Source organism: Choloepus didactylus, chromosome 22 (genome assembly GCF_015220235.1).
Source record: "Choloepus didactylus isolate mChoDid1 chromosome 22, mChoDid1.pri, whole genome shotgun sequence".
In the NCBI taxonomy this organism is placed as follows: Eukaryota; Metazoa; Chordata; class Mammalia; order Pilosa; family Megalonychidae; genus Choloepus; species Choloepus didactylus.
The window spans coordinates 38,007,952-38,025,389 of record NC_051328.1 but is presented as its reverse complement, the minus strand read 5'-3'; the positions used below and the strand labels follow the sequence as shown (position 1 = coordinate 38,025,389).

Below are 17,438 nucleotides of genomic sequence, written 5' to 3'. Positions count from 1 at the left end.
CAACAACCATAACCCAGTTAATTACTCAGGGGATTAAAAAAAACAAACAGATGCACACAAAACTATGATATTGTAATATATGGTATGGGCTAGTTTAAATTAAAAAAAAAAAAAAAAAGAGCCCCCAAAGTATGATTATTTCCAGCTTCTCAGTGGTGAATTAAAAGCTGTTTGGTGTCGTGAAGATTAGAGAAGCAATCACATTTACAGGCCTGCTTTGCATACCAACTCTATTAATTTATGTATGCAGGGTAGCTTCACGTTTCCAACATGTTAACATAGATGCCGTTTGGGATAATCATTTGGAATAAAAGAAAAAAGAAAGAGTGGGGAGAGAAGAGAAAACAAGAGGGAGGGGAGAGGTTGGGCAGGGAAGAGAAGAGGCAGAAAACCTGGTTATCTTAAACCAGGTTTCATTTGAAATATATTGATTCTGATACATAAAAGAATCAAAAGACAAATGAGAGTTCCTGACAGTCTGACCCAGGAGTCATGCTCAGGGATCAAATTAACATGAAATCACATATTGGGATTCACTTATTGTGCCAGTCCTGCACCTTGTCGTTACAGATTCTAATTATTGCAATGATTTCATTGGCATAATTGCTTCATGATGTGCATGGGCCTCACCTTGGGTGCTTAACATTGCATCCTCATTATTGTGTTCCTTTTAACTCCTAAAATGTATTCCAGCCTTACAGGACAATCCAATCAACCACTTTTTTTTTCTTTTCTTTTCTTTAAACACGCCAGCCACATAGCACAAGAATGAAAGAATGTGGCAGGCCTAGAAGACAAACCTGAGACCATAACAGCAAATGGGCAATTACCTTCTTTAAAGAGACCTTAGGACCTCTCACCAAATTAGATGACTGTTTTCATATCCTCCTTCCCCAAATGTTAAAGCACAGTGCTCAAGAGCCTACAATTAAATGGTTATTTATCTAACATCAGTTTTAAATCCTATTGTGCTAAAACTGTGCTTGTCATATATAAAGACAAGAACTCTATGCCTTCACAAAGACAAAATAATATAATTTTGATATTAACAATAGGAGGCGATTATGAACACAGATCAGAGAGGTAAACATTTTAAGGAAATCAACTGGGATTTGGAAAATTTTATTTTAATCCACAGAATAGCCAGCAGAGGTTTTGAATCTTTCTGAAGACCATCTTACTAGCCTAAAGAACAAGAGTTTTGAACTCCTATGCCTAAATGTTCCCAGAAACCAACAGCATGCTCTCACCATTATTTTGATCTAATGTATAGAAAACTACAGGTAGGACACCAATCTACAGGAAAGTGACAGTTTTGTTCTCAGTGGTCTGCCCAGGGGAAATGGACTCCATTTCCTTTACATAAAGCAATAATCATGCTGCAGGTTGACAGCCCTTTTTCCTGGGAATGTCAGGAAATGCCTGAAAAGAAAAACACACTTAATCTATTCACCTCCAATCTGGAAAAGCAGGCCCTAATCCAAGCCCTTCCACCTGAGTCAAGCAGTACACAAGAAAAATGATCAGAGAACAGTTTAGAAAATTCCACATACAGAGACACACGCCTAGACATTGGTGAATTCAAATATGAGAACAGGCCAAAATCATGGTCACGCAGCATTGCTTACAGTTTAGAATCGACTGGTCCTTGATGAATTCAGCTGGCTGTTCGATATGGAATAATTTCTGCTGAAATCCAGGGGTGCAGTCCAAATTTTCTGCAGATGTTAGCAGCAGCACCTGAGAAAACCAAAGCCGTCAATATTGTAATGTCAGCTCTTGTGTTTGCCCTGCTAACTTTTACCAAATCTGTGACTCTCAGAAATGAGCTGAGGTTTTAATTTTATTTCCTAAATGAAGAGGTAAGTTGATACTTCCTCTGTGGCTGCCAACAATTCGTTTTGGCAGCGAGATTTGGAAAACACACAAATGGGAACAGCTGCTGTAGTTTTCATTAAGTTGCAGTGAAAGAAATAACTTCGTCAGATTTTTACACCTGCTAAGATTTTCACCATGGTTTCCATGTGTGAAATTTTATTACAGAAACTGTCAATTTCTTATGATGGCTGAGCTAAAATCAACTTCTCTTTCATACATGCAAAGGAGCATTGTCATCCTTGAAGAGGGGTGAAAAAGTTAGCAGAACCATTCCGTTGGCATTTACTTCTAAAAGGAATCTAGGACTCATTAGACTTCACCGTCCACCATGGCGCCATGAGTCACTCGTGGCTACTAAGCACTTAAAATTTAGCTGGTTCAGAAATGGGCTGTTGTAAGTGTAATGTATGCATTGGATTTTGAAGTCTAAATGTGAAAAAGAATGTAAATATGTAATTAATAATGAATATATCGATTGTATGTTGAAATGATACTATTTTACAGATTAACCTAAGCAGAGTATTAAAATTAAATTTGCCAGTTTCTTTTTACACATGTAAATTTAATTACTACAAAATTTAAAATTTTAAATTGTTTCCGAAGGCTCAGTTTTGCCTTTCTTAATCCTTAGAGCACTTCCTTCACTCCTCAAAATTTAGATTAAATGCTTTATACCTTCCTGGGCAATGAGGAACTCACAATACAATAATAAAGAATCTTAAGGGTTAGTAGGAGATGGGGGAGTTAGGGATTACCTCCTTTTGTGCCTACTTGTTAAAACTGAGCATCTACCATATACCTTGGTACAGAGAAGATGCTCCATATACTTTAACATGAAGGTAATGTTTCTGCATCCTCACAGTATGTCAAACATCATGCCAAGCTCATTATATGCATTACCTCATTTAATCTCCCCCAGAGCCCTAAGATGTATGTATTATTATAAGATACATTTTATAGTGGTGGGACCTAAAACTCAGGAGAGGTGAACAAGCTTGCCCAAGATGATCATTAGGAAGAGGGCCAGGATTTGAATTCAGACCCGAGTACCCTCTGATTTGGCCCGCCGTCAGTGCCCACCCATACCCCCTAGGACGTACACATCAGGGGCAGGGCGTTGTATCACTTTGTGGGACATATTTCTCTGGCATCTGTAGAAGGCTACTTTGAGCACAGAAACAGGCCAAAAGTGCTTGGAAATTAACATCCCCAGAAGCAGCTGTGGGCCAATAGCTGATGTGTGTAAATACCCCAGCTCCCCAATCCCACAGGTGGGATGACTCCAAGGCAGGTTCTGTCTCCAGTTCCCACCTGGAATTGAACCCTAGTTGCCCACAGCAGTAGCTGGCTTGATAACTCATCCTTCATTATCTTCCTTCCTTTCCATGGCTCATTTCCTCAACCCCTGCTGGTATTTTCTGAGCCTGCCTCCCAGATAAACTACTTGCACCCAGATCCTTGTCTGGAGTCTGCTTCCTGAAAAATCAAACTTGGATACCAGAACCTTCACTCTTAACCATTGGGCAAAGGCTGTTGAAGACAAGTCATCATCAGGCCCACCTGAGAACTTGTAGGAGCTCAGGTAGGGTTGGAAGCTGAGCTACCAGGCTCCTCTCTAAATACCAGCCCTCTGAAATGCACTGCACCCAAGGAGCAAGTGCAAGCATCAACCTTGGGATGTTCACTCTACGGCTCATCTGAGAAACATCAGAGAAAGTGACTGGAGGGACTTTCATCTTTCTATAGTCAGAGGAGGGAAAGAGGCATGAGTCCAGCTTCTGCTATCTTAACGCTGACATCCCAAGTGGCACATATGCAGAATGCAGATTTAGGTCTCGGAATAACGTGCTGGCAATTTTGCAAGCAGAAAATCTATAACTGGCCAACGCTAATCCAGTTAAACGGCAAATATTAAAGGTCACCTCCAGGTATCTTGAGCTTGCTATTTTACCTTCACCTTCTAATCAGCTAAATCTGATTTCAAATCCCAGGCCAGAAAACCAATCACACTATAGATACTAATGGAGAGGAATTTCTCCACGGTCCAAGAGTGTAAGTATCCAGGACTGAGAGAGAAGAGTCAGCAATGAAGATGTGAACATTGACCACTCCATGGGTGAGTTTAGCTCCCTTCCTTATCTCTTGGCAGCTCAGTCTTTATCCTGATTCCTTGGCAGGGTCTACTCAGGATTCTTCTGGAGTCATGAAAAAAAAAGGAGGACATTTTCCAAAGTCCAACTCTATGGGATTGGGGAAGGGAGAGGGTCGGGATGGGTGTGGTGGGAGAACATCCACAAGTTCAGTTGTGCCCATGCAGTCTTGGGTCATTTCATCCAACTAGTCAAAATTAAGTGTAAATGTTTTGTAACATAAAAGTATGAGACAAGAACTAGTCAAATCATTCATTCATTCATTAGTACATTCATTCATTCATTCACAAATACTTATTCATCTCCTAGGATGCTGGAACACTTTGCTAGGTTGTCACGGAGCTTATACAGAAGTGTTATAATACAGCAATTAAAAGCCTGCATCCCAGAGTTACTTTACTCGTTCAAAACTTGGCTGTGCCTTTTAATGGCTGTGTGATTCAACATTTTTCGTGGCTGCTCTGTGCCCCAGTTCTCTCATCTAAAAAAATGTGGAAAATAAGACATTACAGAGTGACTGAATTCAATGGGATAACACATACCATATAAGCAACTAAAATCTGTAACTGGCCATAGCACATACCATATAAGCAACTAAAATAGTGCTGCCCAGGATGAGGTCAATAAGTGTTAGCTATTATTATGGTCTAGAAAGGAGAGACACATTAATAAATCATAATTAAATTAACTGAGTAACTACAATTAAATTTTTCCTTGGAAGGAAAATATAGGTTGCTTTGGGAGCACAAAAAAGCCTATGGTTGGGCCGGGTAAGGGTATGTGGGGACAGAGGAATCTTATCCCAGCCAGGAGGAACAGGGAAAGCAATCCAAAGAAGGGTCATTTCCACTTAGACCTCAAAGGTGGGTAAGAATTAGCTCAGTAGATGGAGACGAAGTATAGACCCATCCTGTTAACCAACATACCCTGATTTCACATGTATTCCAGCATACCTTTCTGAGTTTCGTGTAGTAGTGCTCAGAAGTTACAAAAATGCATTTAAAAAAAGTATCCAGATTAAGTCAGTGCTCCAATAAGTAAATAAATGAATGAATGTATATATGTCTTGATGGTAAGTTGTCACAGTCTTGACATAAGTTCTAGTAACTGTTTTGTCCCTTAACTTCTTAGCAGAATTCAAAACACTATCTGTGAATCGACATGTCACTTATACCCACTCTTCAATTCAGTTACATGAAGTTTGGTGGCGGGATATGAAGGCGCAATACTCAGTGTTGTAAGAATTAGGACTTGGGCATTACTCAAAATGAGGCAAGCCCCTTCTCCACCATCACCAGATGTCACTTTTCTCTTTAACTTCAGAAAATACAGTATAAGCAACATTCCAAATTCTCCTTTAATGCCATGGCAATACTGGTCTCCTAGATGTTTTTTTGTTCATTTGTGCATTTCCTTGCACCTCATAAATAATAGGTAACCGACACAGCTTCACGAGCTCAGCAGTGATTAGGTTTTATGATCACCAAAGGATTTCTATTTAAAAATTGCCATCAGCCTATTTATGAATGCAGATTTGTGTTCTAGACAGAGTTTCTGCAATGGCTGAGCATGAATTCTTAGTTCTGTCATTCACCAGCTGGGTAACCTTGAGCAAATAACCTCCTGTGTGTCAGTTTCCTCTGACGTGAAATAGGATAATAACGGCATCTTACTGGATATTGTGAGGATTCAATGAACGGATGATTGTAAAGAGGCTCAAGCAGTAATTGGCACATAGTAGTTGCCCAATAAACATTTGCTACTATTATTATTTCTATGTATCATCTTTAAACTAATATACATGCTTCACTGATAGCTCCTAGGGTGACTATTGAGAAATAGGAGCAAAATATTAGTGTCCTTGCTACTGTACAACTGTTCAGTGGATAGACTGTATTCAGAAATATGCAAGGGGAAGCAACAGAGACCTGAATCAGAGAGTAAGAGGTCAGGGGGGAATTGGCACCTCATGATCAGCTGCAATGTCAGAACATCATCACCAGTTGTTGGCTGAGTTGTGTTCCTTTTGTAGAAGTCCATGCATCCCTTGAAAAAGGCAGCTCAGAGCTTTATAGCCCAGGCAAGAGATGCTACCTGTGCCAGTTTGAATATATTGTGTCCCCCAAACACCATTATCTTTGATGTAGTCTTGAGGGGCAGATGTTTTGGTGCTGATTAGATTTGCTTGGAATGTGCCCCACCCAGCTGTGGGTGATGACTCTGATGAGATATTCCCATGGAGGCGTGGCCACACCCATTCAGGGTGGGCCTTGATCAGTGGAGCCATATAAATGAGCTGACTCAAAGAGAAGGAACTCAGTGCAGCTGTGAGTGACGTTTTGAAGAGGAGCAAGCTTGCTAGAGAGGAACGTCCTGGGAGAAAGCCATTTTGAGACCAGAACTTTGGAGCAGACGCCAGCCACGTGCCTTCCCAGCTAACAGAGGTTTCTGGACGCCATTGTCCATCCTCCAGTGAAGGTACCCGATTACTGGTGTGTTACCTTGGACACTTCATGGCCTTAAGACTGTAACTGTGTAGCCAAATAAACCCCCTTTTTATAAAAGCCAATCAGTTTCTGGTGTTTTGCATTCCGCAGCATTAGCAAACTAGAACACTGCCCTAAGCTTGTGCATGAATAGCAAATCCTTACATTAGCCTTCTTTATACCTGCTTCTCTTTTTAGTTTCCATTTCTTTGCAGCTATGCAGAACTTGCTCTCTTAAGGTGTGTGTTTCTCCTGACAGGTACTGGTTCAAGAATACAGCCAACTTTAGGGTTTGTTTCCAGCAAAATGATTTTTTTTTCCTCTCCCAGACTACAGGCTGCCAACTGGCAGCATATGGGGTGGACATGACCAGCAGATGTGGTTAGTTTAGCCCAAGCAGTCTCTCATAAAATTTGAATATTATGTTCTGTAGTGTGTGCATTCAGAGTTTTCCTTGTCTCTGCCACTCTCTACGGAATTGCCCCCCCACCACTTGCTCAGTCAAGTCACTTTCGTACTTGCCTGGCCCTCTAGGTATTTGAGTTTGCAACCCCTGCTTTAGCCTTTGGGAAAAGGCTCTTCAAGTTATAAATTCTTCTTGCTGTGAGTCTCTGGCAATTTGTCCCAGTGGTATCCAGACTCCTGTGCACCCTGCTCCGCTGTAGTTATGTTGGCTTTGCAACTAAACACTCGCCAACAGGATGAGGGTGAAACAATTTTTACCACTTCTAGGCCTGGTCCCTGAAATGTTCTTTGTGACCTTCCATCCACTTTCTTCCCCTAATCCTGCAAATAAATGGGGAGGATTTCCAAGGTGGTGGAATCATCCAATGGAAAGAGCCCAGAACTCAGTCACTGCTTAAAGGACAGGTATCCAGGAGAGCTGCCCAACATGGGACATCCTCATGGCCGAGCTGCCCATACTCTAAACATGGAAGTGTCAAGGACAGAGGGGTCTCCCATACCACTAACAGCACAGATACGTCCCAGAGGCCAGCAAGAAGTATTGGAACATAAGAGCTTAACACAACGGTCTTGGAAGCAGCCATAAATAGAAAGAGAGAAACTTCCTGCCACAAATAATTATCTCAATAGCCTGTGAACAACCTCAGATCTGATCCTCTCTTAAGGCAGATCTAAAATGGTGTTTTTCAAACCAGGTCGCTAGTGCCTCTTGGCACTTTGTTGTTTTCCTTTCACTGACTCACTCTGCTTTCTGCTGTTAGTGTGGATAGACAGTTACTTTATCCTCACCACAAACACTTCTGGTTTACTCTTGTCAAAGTTGGTCTATTGGAATCAGTTTGGAGGATTTTCGATTGGCGGGGAAGAAAGGCTACTACCTCTGACTTACAGGATATAAAAATGTTCCTGCAATGTATTTTGATTGATTCTTTATCCTGCCTAGGACCAAAAAATCCAGAATCCTGGAAGAGTTTATAAATTCACACTGCCTACAGGGTAAGCACAGTGACAAAAGCACTTCAAAGATACACACACACCTATGCCCTCCCTGTGAGTGTAAGCTCATGTCATCCGCTCTCTCCCTGAGTCTGACCGCCTTTAAATGTTCTTGGTGATTTACAGCCCTGGTAACTTAGAATGCCTGCCACCTTCTTGTGCATTAGGGTCAGAGACACTCAGCAATCATTCTGTGATTCTTGGGAAGGTAAAGGAGAGAATGGTCCTGGTATAGTAAGTCCAATTGTTGCTTTCATACACCATCTGGAACCAACACCCCAGGCCTTATTTCTAAGTTAGTGAGACAATATCTTTTTCTCAAATTTTTGAAAGGAAAGCTGAATCTATCTGAAAAATCATGGGACAAGAAGGCAAAACTAATCTGGGCTCCCCTTCTGGCTATGTTATCACTTTTCTGACTTTTGGCAAATGACTTATCTTAGAACAGTCTTCATGCTCTCTTTGGTAGAATGAACATGTCATGGTTGCTGGGAGGCTTTAATGAGAAAACGTACGCAGGAGGTCTACCTGGTTGGAGGTCTATGTCTGTGCTCTAATCCCGGGAACCTGTGACTACGTCAGGTTATATGGCAAAGGGGGATTCAAGTAGCTAAGCAGCTGACTACAATTGCCTAGATTATCTGGGTAAATCCAATGTAATCGCAAGGGTCCTTGGAAGTGGAAGAGGAAGTTGAAGATTCAGAGGAAGAGATGTGACCATAAAAATGAGGTGAGAGTGATGCAGTGTGAGAAGGATCCAACCCATCATTACTGGCTTTGAAGATGGAGGGGGGTGGGGTACCATGGGGCAAGGAATGTGGGCAGCTTCCAGAAACTGGAAAAGACAAGCAAACAAATTCACCCCTAGAGCCTCCAGAAAGGAATGCAGCCCCACTGCCACCTTGATTTTAGCCTAGTGAACCCCATGTCAAAATTCTCACCTCAAGAAGCATAAGATAATAAATTTGTGTGTTTAAAGCACTCAGTACGTAGTAATTTGTTATAGCATTAATAAGAAATTAATATAGAGTGCCACAGTGCCAGTCCCACAGTAGACACTTAGAAAACATTGGTTCCCTTTATTTGGTTTTTCAAGATATAAACAAGCTCAGTAATTTGAACAAACAAATGGAGTTCAAGAAACAGAGTAGGGAAAGGGGTAAAAGGAGTGGGGAATATTGAGAGAAGGAGGAAGGGACGATTAAAGGAGAGACATGACTTGAGAATCCTTTGACAAGCCTGTCATATAGTCCTGATATAAAAATGATTGTCCTAAATGCTCATTTTCTGGCCATAAAGATGAGTAGTCTCTTTCTTTTCCCTTAGCATTGTTCCTTTCAAGTTATGGTTTTTTTTCAAACTGCTATAATGAGAGGTTAGGTTCATTTCTTCATCAACTCCCTTAGTCCAGATTTCAAAGGTGCTGGGCTAGTTGCTGGAGACGGAGAGTTTGACAAAGCACACAGATCTGTCCTTGATAAATGCATTGTTATAAAGGAAAGGCTTATTCATAAGCAAGTATATAATATGACATGATACATGATATGATATTATATAATATAATAGATTGAAGCATGCCCCCCACAAAAGGCATGTTTAGGTCCCAACCCCCTGGTCCTGTGGGTATGAACCCATTTGCAAATAAGACCCTTGAAGATGCTATTAGTTAAGGTGTGCCCAACTGAAAGAGGGTGGGCCTTAATCCAGTATGGCCAAAGTTCTTAAAAGCAAAGGAAATTGGACATGGAAAGAGAAGCCACAGGGAGTAGCCAGAAGCTGGAAGTCACTGGAACTCAGAAGAGAAGATGCTGCCATGTGCATTGCCATGTGACAGAAAAGCCAAGGACCGAGGATCACTGGCAGGATCCAGAATGCCACAGTCTTTGGGGAGAAAGCATAGCCCTGCTGACACCTCAATATTGGACTTCTAGCCTCAAAACTGTGAGCCAATAGATTCCTGTTGTTTAAGCCAACCTATTGTATGATATTTGTTTTAGCAGCTGGGAAACTAAAACATGCAGAGTAGACTAGAGTAGAGTAGAGTAGAGTACAGTTTCCATATATTGGGAGTGAGATGGAAAGTATTTAAGAGCACAGTTTCTCAAATTTGACTACATTGGTTCAGTTCCACCTGTGCCTATGAATTGCTGTGTGACCCTGGGCAAGTTACTTAACTTCTCTGTAACTCAGTTTCCTCATATGTTAAGATAAAGCCAATTATTTTATCTACTCTCACTAATTTGCGGTTTAATGAGTTATCATTAATCAAAGTACTTAGAACATACCATGGTAGGTGGTATATGTTATCTAAAATTATTATTACTTATATTAATATAGAGACGCATGTATAAAAAAGAACACCCTTTTTGGATGAGAATTAGGAACTAGAAAGATATCACACACAAGGCTATACTGGAAAAATAATTAAAAATTTCCACGTGGTAAAGCAGAGGAAAGAATGTTCCATGCAGGGGTTCAGTAAATCAAACCCCAAGTATGCCAGGTCAGGAAATAGGGAGCAATTTGGCAGGGACCAACAAGCTTTGAGTTGTTTTCAAGATTATTTGAAGGTGCTTTGCTGTTTCTGAAATAGGATTGAACTGACCAGACATGTCCTTGTTCAGTTTGGCAAAAAAACTGAAGCCAAATGGAATTGATACAATCCATTCAATAAAATCATGATTTTTGCCCAAATGGAATTAACTATGATTATTAAGATTCCAGGATTAATTAACTAGACTCTTTTGGCAAATCTAAAGGGGAAAAGCAAAACAGTGTTGTAAGAATTTCATTGAATTCATTTAGGCGGATTTGGCTCATGGGCCTGCCCCAGAGTTGATGGCACTTATGTTTATTTACACAATTTTGGTAACTAAATTAATGCTGTCAATTGACAGATAAGTCCTGCCTCTGTTAAGTCAAGCAAGGGAGTCTCCCTATCTGAGATATTCTGGGGTGAGCCCAGCAAATTTGAGTGAATATTAAATACCTACTATGTGCCGGGCACTGGAAGCCTTGCCTGGTCTACATAAAAGACCTTGCATCGTGGAGACTACAGATGAGCACCTGATTGAGTGAACAGGTCTGGGGTTTGAGTATTCAACCTGGTGCTTCCATCATGCCCCTCGGGGTGTCCTCACATCCCTCCACAGTCAGCTTGGGGGATTTCCTCTGCACTGCAGGAGCTGGCAGAGTTAGCTAACATTCTGGGGGCAGCCCTCCATCCATCGGAAGGGCAGCTGGACAGATGCCCCAGTCCGCCTTCAGCCATATGCACAACCCCGAGGGGCATTGCATGTGCCGCTCTGAGGCCCGGATGGATGGAGCCCTCACGTCTACAGCCATGACCTTACTAATGCCTCCTACCTGTTGGCTCTTCCGCCTCCCCCGCCTCACCCTCCTGTGTCTCACTCCTGCTTCCAGATAAAACCACCTGTACCTAGTCCTTGTCTCAGGCTCTGATCAGGGGATCCCAAAATAAGACATGCCCCCTGTATTGGTTTCCTGTTACTGCGGTAACAAATTCCCATAAACAACACGTATTTATTATCATACAGTTCTGGAAGTCAGAAGTCTAAAGTGGGTCCGTAGGGCTGGGGGGTTCCTTCAGGAGGCTCCGAGGGAGAATGTATTTCCTTGTTCTTTCCAGCATTCAGATACTGCCTGCATCCCTTTTGCTCACAGCCTTTTCCTCCATCTTCAAAGCCAGCTGCATAGCATCCTTTCCTCTTTCTCTCTTTCCCTCTGCTTCCACTGTCACGCTGCCTTCGGTCTCTGACTCTGACCCTCCTGTCTCCCTCTTACCCTCTTACAAGGAGCCGTGTGATTATATCAGGCCCAACCGAATACACCAAAATACTCCCCCTCAAGATCTTTATAATCACATCTGCAAAGTCCCGTTTGCCACATAAGGCAGCATTCATAGGTTCTGGAGATTGGGTTGTGGTCATGTTTGGGGGCCATTCCTCAACCTACCACCCCCAAAATGGAGCTTATGTACGGAGAGAAAAGTTCTGTAAATACGGTTTTATTCCAAAATATCTAAAAGGAAATATCTTCATTATTGTTCACATTCCTGACGACATTTAACTGTGAAATCGGGAAAATCTAAATGAAGACTGTCCTGATGGTCAACGGTTCTACATGCAGGCCTGATGTCGTGCCAATTTAACAACTAGACTGTGACCTTTTCTTGCTTAGAAATAATTATCAGGTCCTGCCTGGCCTTGCTGTGAAGTGGAACATTTTATTCTAACTGTGCAACTCAACACTTTCTTCTCTGCCAGACTTTAGACAAGGTGTCAGATTTGTCATCACACGGGGAGGTTTTATTAATTATCTTTCAGAGCCAAAGTCCTTTTTGTAATTTATATTTTTCACACCAGCAAAATTCTTCTATCGAACTAAATGTCTATCTTGTTAAATTGTGTTTTTTCCTGCTAAAGTTCCTCATTCTGAAAAGTTCCAGAAGAAAAGAAATAAACCAAACAAAAATTGGTGTTGAAGGCGAGGAATTGATTGTGTTAAGCAGAGCACCACATATCCTCCCCCGAGTTGGAGTACAAGGATAAGCATCTTTGTCTTTAAAATTGAACTGCCTAAAGTACAGTTAAAATGGAAATTTCCCCAAAATGTGTGTTTGCCTGAATCGGAAGGAATTATAACAACTACTCGTGAAATGTCCATTAGCCATTTTCGGCAAGACTTTGTCATGGATGCCAGTGACATTCATTGTGGGCCTACTGTGTGTCAGTGCCAAGGTGTACAAAAAATAGTGAGACAAGGTCCCCGCCTTCAAGGAACACAGAAAGCAAAAGACGACGACAAAAGCAGTGAAAACCTGGGCCTAATGCAACTTTGGACTCTCTGTTCAGGGCAGTTAACTAGTCACTACTCTGATGGACTCAGGTGGGGCAAGACCAAGCTACTCTGATGGCCGAAACCACCCAGAACTGGGAACTGGTAGGAATAAAACTGTGAAGAAAACATTCCTACAACACTGCTAACAGTATGGTTGTTTATTTTTAAAAGACAAGAATATTTGAGAAAATAAGTAAAACATAATTGAATTTAATATGCACCCTTTTAAAACTGTATATATTTGTTTTATATTTTCAGAGTAGCAAGCGATACGGTAATATGATATATCTAAGAGGAACACCAGGTGGGCTCAGGTGTCAAGGCAGAAGCACGGAGATCTTCCAGCACTGAGAAGTACTCAGTGGATTCTTGATAAGTGTTTAATGCCAAGCTCTTCGGGAAATAAATGCCGCCATTTGAAGCATTTGCCAATTCCCATGGTGAAAATACTTTTGTCATGGCCGAATTCAAGCTACCAGAGTGAAATCACTGACCACGGATGGAGTTGGGAAGAGACATGCACAACGGTTCTTATGAGCCAAGAAGTGCTTACCAGTTCCTAGTCCTGGGTGGTTTGGGCCAAGGACCTGCCTGGCTTCCTGCAGAGCCTTTATGACAGAACCTCCCGTGACACAATGTAGAGCTTCCCTCTTGCCCAGGGTGACATTTTGTCATTGGGTTTGGGGTTGTATTATATACAAGCGAAAACCGCCTGAAAAAACCCTTCTACTAATGGAGCAAAATGGGCCACCAGAACTTGGTTTTATAGTAAGAGAAAATGCAATGAATCTGTGATTCGTGACTGTGTTATTTAAGTACTGCTTTTGATGTTTTATCCAGAGCCCTAGCTCAAATGATCAGAGATAATCCTGCCTTCTGACATAATTAGGGAGTTGCCTCTTTGCTAAGCTGGAAGATAATCAATTTGACCTTGAAAGTTTGTCTGTAGGGCCACGCAGATGTTGAGCACAGAGAAGAGTCTGCCATGCCGGGGTCTCCCCAGATCATCAAGCATCAGCTATAGACTTTGTTTCAAGGGCAAACGTGCTCTAACGGAGAGGTGGCAGTTATGACAACAGCAGGCCCCATCTGGTAGATGGCCTTTAGATTGTGGATTGGTTGCTAATATTTAAATATCAGGGATTTTCCTGGAAGTATCTAGATTTGGGAGCACACCGAGATTGGAATCAAACAGGGTAACTCGCCATGGAAGCTAAGGAGGTCCTTCTGATGGCCACAGTCCAAGTCCCTCTCTCTGGTCCCCGGCCACAGTATGTTTGCCTTTTATTATCCCAGTTGTGCTGTTGTTTTCCTTATACCAGGGTTAAAAGTGATTTTTATTCTGTATTTGTCTTTATGCCAATTTTTCTTATACCCAGACCTCTTCAGTTCTTCTTGTTAGCTGCATGGCCTCTCCAAGCACCTGAGTTTCCATTCTTCATCTAATAATACTCTTAGGAAAAGAGTCTCCCTCAAATGGGTTCCACAGAAGTTGTTTGTGTTACAGTGAAACCACCAAAAAGAGTCTCCAGCACCCTCTTCTTAAAGCTGCTTCCAGATTTACTATCTTCCAGATCCTGGAAAGCTGAGTCAGCCGGCTCCATTACTCAAGTAATATTTTCTTTCAGAGCATCAGGCCATCCCTCCTTAGCCCACTCATCCAAAGGCACGGGCATTTGAGGGCAATAAATACAGAGCATGGCTGGTCCCCACGGACAGAGGCCATCCCCTCCCTCGGCTTTATCAGCAGTGCCAAACCTCACCCTCCTCTCTAACCCCTGCAACAGGCCACACCAGATCCTCTTAAACCTGCTTCCCACTAAAAGAGAACAAAAAAGGAATATCTGCATACCAGTACATTGAGTCAAAACCTCCTCCTATTATCATTACAGCATGAACATTAGGGGTGGCTGAGCCAGCCTCTATCCCTCAAGCAAACTTTCGTCAAGTTTTGAACTAGGAAGAAAGAAAACACTGGAGCTGAAATATTGTGAAAAGGACATTATATTTTTTCTCATGCCCATTTAAGTCTCGAAGTCCAATGAACCTGAAATCATGAGTTGGTCCTTGGAATATTGTCAAGTCAGCCTGGATTAATGCAATAGTAAAGTTTCTGCTAATCCCAGAGCTCTTTCAAATTAAGCCTGGTTTGTCCTATGGAAAAATGGTATATCTCCCCTATACTAATTTTGGAGCAAAAAGGCTCTTCAAAAATTATGCATTGCTAAACGTATAAAGGGCCTCCGCTCCCGGGGAGAAGACGGAGTCCCGCTAGGTGTCATGCATCAGTTCTAGACTTTGCTCAAGGGGAAACGCTCTAACAGCAAGGCCTCGCTCGTGATGCCTGGCAAGCCCCATCTGGCTGCTACCTCGTCGGATGCCAGGACGGCAGTCGCCAAGTGGGAGGGGCTGAGGGCCAAAACGGAGGCAGGGGGAAAGCCACCAGGGGTGACAACGGGCTGGATTGTTGCATCGGGCCAGGACCCAGACAGCATGAGCCGTCTTCCTGTTTTACCCAGGGCTGTCCTGTTTTTAGCACTGAAGTTCCAGGAAACTCCTCAGTCCCAGGCACCCACACCCAGTGGGAAACCAAGGGCACACTCCCATGGAGCTATTTGAAGGGTGTGGACAGGGTGGGGGCAGGGCACAGGGCATGGGACAGGATACCTGTGACAGTGGGCCACCTTCATCACACCTAAGCCTGAAGGGCTGAGAAGGAGATGGTTTTCAGGGTGGGGCAGAGAGAACTGCTTGAAGGGAACTCCCGGAGGGGCTCTGATGCCCAGCGGTGAGACACCGCAGCCTCCATCAGCCTTGCTCTCCTCCCTCTGAGTTCTTGTCCAAATTCCCCGTGGGCAAACACAGTGATTGGCAAACCATGAATATGGCCCAAGTCTGGCCCTCTGCCTGGTTTATAAATAAAACTTAATTGGAACCCAGCTCATTCATTTACCTATTGTCTATAGCTGCTTTTGTTCTACAATGGCAGAGTTGAATCACTACAACAGAGACAATATAGCCTCCAAAGCTAAAATATTTATCATCTCGCTCTTTAAGAAAGAGTTTGAAGTGTTGGTGAGGATGTAGAGAAACTGGAAAACCCATTCACTGCTGGTGGGAATGTATAAACAGGGCAGCCACTTTGGAAAACAGTTTGGCAGTTCCTCAAATGGTTAAACAGTGTTCCCATATAACCCAGCAATTTCACTCCTAGGTATGTACCCAAGAGAGGTGGATGAGCCTTGAAAACATTTTGCTGAGTGAAAGAAGCAGTCACAAAAGACCACATATTATATGATTCCATTTATAAGCAATGTCCAGAATAGGCAAATCAATAGAGACCGAAAGTAGATTAGAGGTTGCTTAGGGCTGAGGGGAGAGACGAAGGGATAAGGGGATGATGACTAAAGGTTATGGTCTTTCTTTTAGAGGTGATGGTTGCATATATCAGTGAATATGCTAAAAACCACTGAACTGCACCCTTTAAATGGGGGTTTGTATGGTATGTGCATTATATCTCAACAAAGCTGTTATTTAAAAAAAAAAAAGAGTTTGCTGACCTCTGGGGTAGACCCCTGGAAGCCATTTAGGACACAGGGCATGGTGGAAAGGGTAAAGAGCAGATCTGGAGGGGCAAGTGAAGGCATTCAGCACAATCTTTACCTGTGACACCAATCAGAGAACATGAGAACCACTGGGAGACTCTAGGCCATGAGGTTGAAAACAGATCCCTACAGTGTAAACAAAGCCAGGAGCTTCTTAGGCAGCTGTCTGTGAGTCATCCCTGTTCAAATTAGGCTCATGCAGAGAAGGTGCAATTGTAGAAAGATGGGATCTGGAAAGCCTGGAGGCACTTAGCATCTTTATGATATTATTTTGGTGACTTTTCTGTAAGTTTAATATGTTGGAAAAACTTTTTCCATCATTTGAAGAAAACACCTTAAATTAGCATAAACAGAAAGGGCCTAGGGGTTTTTGCTTATTCCTTGGGATGGAGAACTATTAAATATTTCCATTATTATTCCCAACAGTCCTCTGATGAATATTAATTGAGCACCTACTACCTGCCCAGCCCTGTGCTAAGCACTGGAGATAAAGCAGTAAATATGACAAAAGTGTTCTAGCAAAGGGCATGCCAAAGAACAAGTAAAAAATAAATACAGAAGACAATTTTGGAGAATGAGTTCTGTAAAGAAATTTAAACCAAGCAACAGGGTAGGCAGGAGGACAGTAGATGGGGGTTGGGAAAGCATCTTTAATGAGGAAGAGGATGGTTACTTGGTCCTTCCAAGGGGAAGGGAAGGGCGTCCTAGGGGAGGCAGCGAGCACATAGGCAGAGGCTCGTGGCAGAGATATGCTGAGTGACGTGCCCGTGTGCACTGATGGCAGAACAAAGTAGCACAGCAGGCCTGAGGCCGCTGTCCTTGCAGAGGTCTGCTTGCAAGGCTGGCCACAGGCTGGCAACTGAGAATTGGGAGAGAGGGAAGGTTTCCTCCATTCCCTAACTGATAAGGGTGGTTTACTGTACCTGAACTTGGTACAAACAACATAGTTTTGTTGAACATTTTCCTTCTTTCTGGGGGTCTGTAACTTGGGGACATGC

The 17,438-nt window shown here is 42.6% G+C and overlaps 1 protein-coding gene across 3 annotated transcripts in view; it reads right to left on the bottom strand.

The window, feature by feature from the left end:
* CDH13 (cadherin 13) overlaps window positions 1-17,438 on the bottom strand; it is a 1,126,984-nt gene that overhangs the window by 896,733 nt on the left and 212,813 nt on the right. For all 3 annotated transcript variants that reach the window (XM_037815675.1, XM_037815673.1, XM_037815674.1), the window contains exon 2: window positions 1,629-1,740. In XM_037815675.1, the coding sequence (XP_037671603.1) occupies window positions 1,629-1,740 (112 nt within the window). The remainder of the gene's footprint in view (window positions 1-1,628; window positions 1,741-17,438) is intronic.